General features: G+C 34.0%; 1 protein-coding gene across 1 annotated transcript in view; it reads right to left on the bottom strand.

Moving 5' to 3' along the window:
* LOC107667795 (extracellular calcium-sensing receptor-like) overlaps nt 1–2,051 on the bottom strand; it is an 8,840-nt gene extending 6,789 nt beyond the window's left edge. Inside the window, exons 1-3 of the mRNA XM_016459514.1 lie at nt 1,846–2,051; nt 1,293–1,584; nt 1–57 (exon numbers count right to left, since the gene is read on the bottom strand). Of these exons, the coding sequence (XP_016315000.1) occupies nt 1–57; nt 1,293–1,584; nt 1,846–2,051 (555 nt within the window). The remainder of the gene's footprint in view (nt 58–1,292; nt 1,585–1,845) is intronic.
* Between the last annotated feature and the right edge of the window lie 3,459 nt (nt 2,052–5,510).

The following is a 5,510-nucleotide window of genomic DNA, read 5'->3' as shown; positions in this document are numbered from 1 at the left end:
GAAAGAGTGAAATCTGCGACTGTCACTGAGACAAGCACAGGATGCAAAATAACTCACCTGGACAGACAAAACACAGATCAAAATCTAGATAAAAACAGTGTAAAAAAATTCACCAAATATTTTATGCTTAGAAATGTTATGCTTACTACAATTATTTAAACATTTAACTTAATACAAAGAGTTTTCAATAAACATTGGATAAACTACAGTAAATAACAGTTGCTTACTCTCTAAAATGTATCAGAGCAACAATTTCAGCATGTCAAAGTCAGAAGTGGACAAAGTATACAAATCAAGTACTTGAGTAAAAGTACAGATACCCTAATAAAATATTACTCCAGTAAAAATATTAAGCACTCCTTTTCAACTTAACTTGGGTAAAAGTACAAAAGTACTTGATTTTTAATGTAGAAGAACTCTATGCAATACTAGTTTTACATCATTTGAAACTGCAACGGCAGCAGGGTAGATGTATGGGCATTAATTTGCGTTATTTTAATGTAATTAAAAAAAAAAGAACTTCCCCCTTCAGATGATAATACACAAATGTGAACATGTCTACATTCAAGCATTTCATACAGAAGGCTTAAAGAGCCCTTTTACAGCAGCTTTAGTTCACAAACAACAGGCAGTCGTGACCTAAATTTGATTTTCATTTATAATAACAAATTCTAAAATTCGGCATTAGTAACCTACTCTTCGCACCATCAGTCATGAGGCACACTCAAGCTCCAAAGACCTCACATTTTTGGCTCATTTTTAGTCAAACTTGTGAATTCACAGAACTGTTAACTGGAGATTCGCTCTGACTGGATCATTGTCACACACTGTCATTGTCAACAATGGTATAATTTTTAATGTTATTCACCCAACTAATCCAGTTCAGTAAATAATAGATAATACAATTATTATACTTAAAAATGTTTTGTTTTTGTTTTTTGTTTTCATTGTAGCCTAAGAGCTTTAGAGGAATGCTTAGTTTCAATATACATGTAAACCTTTTTACGTTACTGGAGAGATTATTATGAAATTCAAGACAACTCTACTGTCTTTAAATATGCATTTTAAGTGAATTTTATCAGTGATGTACTGTATATGGATATTCCAGTTTAGGAAATGTTTGAAAATGTACTTAAAAATGTAAAGTGAATACTAGGAAAGCTTTTATGGCTGTCAATGGAACATAATGATCTTTAAAAGTATAACACACTGAAGAATAACACTTTTTTAAAAGTCACAGTAAATGATTTTTAAATGTGACTTCCAAAAAATAAATAAATAATTTATTATACCATGGGGATATCAAACACTCCCAGCGTGTCAGCCACCACTATTGAGGCAGAGGAACGAGCGTCACCGATAATGACAGGCACCATTGGTGCCCCGCTGCATTCTGCTCCCGACACTGTTCCCTCCTGCCCTGTTACCAAAGCTAAAGCAGCACTCAGTGTTGTGCCCTCAGCTAGGCAAGTGTCGGCTACCAGGTACCCCAGAGTAATGTTTGGAAGCAGGACAGGATCCCGATTAATCTCCTCCACTGTGAAGATCATAGTTTTGAGCCAGCGGTATGAGCGAAGGTCAACACTGAAAGAAAATGTAAAATGTAAAGTTTTGTTAATTTGAGGAATAACTGAATGAATATATAGCAGAAAAAAATGTTATTCTTATGTGATAATTCTAATATGTTGAAATATATACAATAAAACAATATATTATTATTTTAGGCTGAGTAGAATATCAGGGTCAGTTAAGGTTGTGCTGAATTACAGTCAACAAAAACCCTCTAGAGAGACCATTTTCACATTAAACAGTTATGTTGTCTTTAAGTTAATATTAAATACTCACCCCTGGCAGCGAGAAATATGCTTTATTTGAGTAAAAGCATGATAAGGCTCTGGTGCTTCAACATGAACTGGAAATAGACCACCGATGATCACATCTCCCTCTTTATACAGACTTTCTGAAACAAATCTGGCCTGCAGACCACAGGACAGGCCTGCACCACAAACACTGACCATCTCTACAATAAATCCCATCACCCACAACCACATAATCAATTCCATGACTTTACACACACACAGAGTGAAAAAACAGAGAGTGTGGGAGACTTAGTGCAGAGTCACACTTTCCCAGCAAAGAAAGAATGATCTCCCCTTTTGTAGACTTTAATTTGCCTGGGGCAAAAGTAGATGCGAGAAGAAAACAAGTGAGTGAGGGATAATTGCAGAAAGCTTTGTGGAGAGCACAAAAACAAAGAAAAACTACTTTAAAAAGATTTTGTGATAATTATGCAACTGCAAGCATGGAGCAAAAAACGTCAGCAAGCATCAAAGCTAGACAAATGTTGAAAGATCACTTAATTTACAAGTTAGCCCAGGTGAAAAAGAAGTACTCTTAAATGTATTAAACATGTACTTGAAATTCAGATATATTTATAGTACAGTTGTACTCCTAACATGCTTACTTGAAATGTGTTAAAAGTGTACTGAATTGCATTTTAATGTATTTTTAAAAAGTATACTAGAAGTACTTTGGTAATAAATATATGCTTAGTTGCGCTTTTAAGAAATATGCTAAAACACAAGCATACTTTTGTGACATTTAGTGTATTTACGGTTTTTAATAAAAGTGAACTGTTTAATTAAATAGAACATTCATTGTTACATCTTTATTTTTTCCCAGCTTCTTAAAGCGTCTATGTGTGTAGATTTGGAACCTCATTATTTTGTGACTCTAAGTATTTAATTTCTGTTACTTGTCATTGCCAGTCGAAAGCTTTTTTTAAGCGCAGTAGCTACATTCAATTTGACCAATCAGAGCCGAACTTTTTAAATCGGCTTTGCAGGTAATGGTCCAATCACACGGCTCTATGTTTTTGAGATGGTAACATGTTTTCTGCAGAAATCATCCCAGTTTCGCTTAATTTTATTTTCCTGACTAGAAAACCAGGTCAGCTCCCAAGTCAAAGCAAGCACGTATAGATGAAGATACTCATCGCGGAAACACTGCTCCTCGGTGGTAAGTTTTTACTAGCTATTTGTTTAACTAACTTTCAGTTCACTTCTGAGTTTTTGCTAAGTTGATAGTGCTGGTGTGCATTTGCAAATGTTAGCTAACATGTGGAATGCTAACATTAGACGATGTAACACCTGTAACACGACACTGACACGTACTAGCTAGTTATCTAGCAACTATATGCACAGGGTATATGGTTGCTTAAAGTCTAGGTAGTGGCATTTGTCTGTCATATAACAACTATAAAAACATTGTCCATTTGGCAGAAAGAATAATTTATAGCATGCGTCGTGTTAGCATCGTAAGTTGTTATTTTTGTTTTCTTTGCGCACAAAAAGTATTCTCGTAGCTTTGTAAAATGATGGTTGAACCACTGATGTCACATGGACCATTTTATCGATGTTCTTACTACATTTCTGTGCCTTGACTGTGGTAGTTACCTTGCTGTCTATGGAGGGTCAGAGAGTTCTCGGATTCCATCAAAAATATCTTAATTTGTGTTCCGAAGATGAACGAAGATCTTATGGGTTTGGAACGAGGGTGAGTAATTAATGACAGAATTTTAATTTTTGGGTGAACTATCCCTTTAATTCTGGCTGACATATTTCCTAATAAAGTGACTATTGGAGCTCTGAGTGTCATGCTAACTCTGGTTTCAGCACTTCTGTTGTAGAGATGTTGAGCCTCTTTAACCTTATGTTCAATGTAACACAGAGTATTGTATGGTGACGACAGTTAAGAGGATAAAACGGATGCTCATGTCAAGCTTGATGTGGATTTAGTCCAAGCTTTGAAAGGTAAACTGAGAACAGTCAAAGGGCCTGTTTACACCAGAGAAAACGTATGAAGTGACCAGGTGTAAACAGCCCCAAAGAAATTCTATGCATATCTATGCAAATTATAATACATATGAGATTCAAAAATACCACTCAAAACCATTGATTCATTATTTTTCCTTTCACAGACCCTGTGATGAAGCAGTTTTCAAAGACTACAGTGTCTGAATTGCAAGCCCGCAGATGCAGAAAATGCAACAAGTCGTACTCACAGAAAAGTGATCCTCCACTTGATGACGATGGTGACATTTGAAATGTTCTGTTTCTTTGTTCAGTTTAGTCATTTGCTTTACTTAAAAAAAAAAAGCACTTTATTCACTTCTGCACTTTGTTTTTCAGTAACTTTTTTATATATGTGTGTGTGTATAAAATTGCATTATGCATTTTTATTCAGTGATAGAATATTCATAGTGTACTTTCCAGTAATATAACAAATGTTCTACAATTGATTGAATTAGTTCTGTTATAGCATTTCCCTGATCTTTATTTTAATTTATTATAATTTATTACAATTATTTTGGTCAAGAGTTTGTATATGCAGCTGTACTTTTTAAATGTACTCAAGGAATTAATTGTTGTAATGTACACAATATATAGTACATTAAAGTTTTCTATATGTGAAAGTGTGTGTACGTGTATGTCATTCTCATTTAATGTTTTTTGTGCTTCTTAATATAGCATTTTAGAATGCTGAAAAGAAGGTAGTTTGCTTTTAACAAACTAATAATGTGCTGGTAATGCATTTGTAATGAGCTGAAATGCTATGTGAATAAGTGAAGCTTAAAATATATTATAACTGTACTTCAAGAAATATAAAAGCATATTTTAAATCATATGAAGTACAATAAAATTGCACTAAAGATACTTGAAGTTGTTCCATTTTAACACAACTAAATATATTAAAATATACTGCAATTAGCTAAAAGTTCATCTTAAGCATATCTTAAAGAGCACTTAAAATACTTAAAGTTGTTCCAAAATAATACATTTATTATGCACTTAGTATAGAATAATAAAAACATAATACATGCATCTATATTAGTACAACTTACGTTTATTTCTTTTCTTTTTTTTTTTTTTTATCTGGGAGGGCCGGCCCAACACAAGGTGAACTGCTACTAGCCACTTGCTACACAATGTGCAATCAACTCTGCCCTCTTCTGGCACATGAAAAGCTTTGCCTTAGCATTTCCATTTATCTCAATCACAGTTGCTCAGCTGGTGCACTCAAAGGTATAAAACTATAGACCCTGGGTATTGGAATGCTTTTTTTTAATATTCCTTTTTTTTCTGCCATTTAAAAGGTTTTGGATATACCTGTTTCATGCCTGTTTTCGTGTTCATTTGATGCTCATTCATATAATTCACAAGATGCATTAGCCAGATTGTCTAGCTGGACCATGATTCATCAATCACAAAATAATAACAATAATAATTGTGGACTGTCCAAAGTGACAACTTAAAGGTCACATATTTTACACCTTTCTGGAGTTTTATTTTAAGTCTTGATGTCCTTAAGAATATATATTTGCGGTATAAGTACCAAAAACCATCTCAATATATTTTTACAGCTCCTCTCTCTGGAGCTCTGCTGAGAACAGGTCGATTTTGGCCTGTCTAATTAATATTCATGAGCCTCTCTTCTGATTGGCCTGTTGT

The sequence above is a fragment of the Sinocyclocheilus anshuiensis genome, unplaced genomic scaffold, assembly GCF_001515605.1.
Source record: "Sinocyclocheilus anshuiensis isolate Anshui unplaced genomic scaffold, SAMN03320099.WGS_v1.1 scaffold2429, whole genome shotgun sequence".
NCBI classification, from domain to species: Eukaryota; Metazoa; Chordata; class Actinopteri; order Cypriniformes; family Cyprinidae; genus Sinocyclocheilus; species Sinocyclocheilus anshuiensis.
This window is presented reverse-complemented; position numbering and strand designations above follow the sequence as displayed.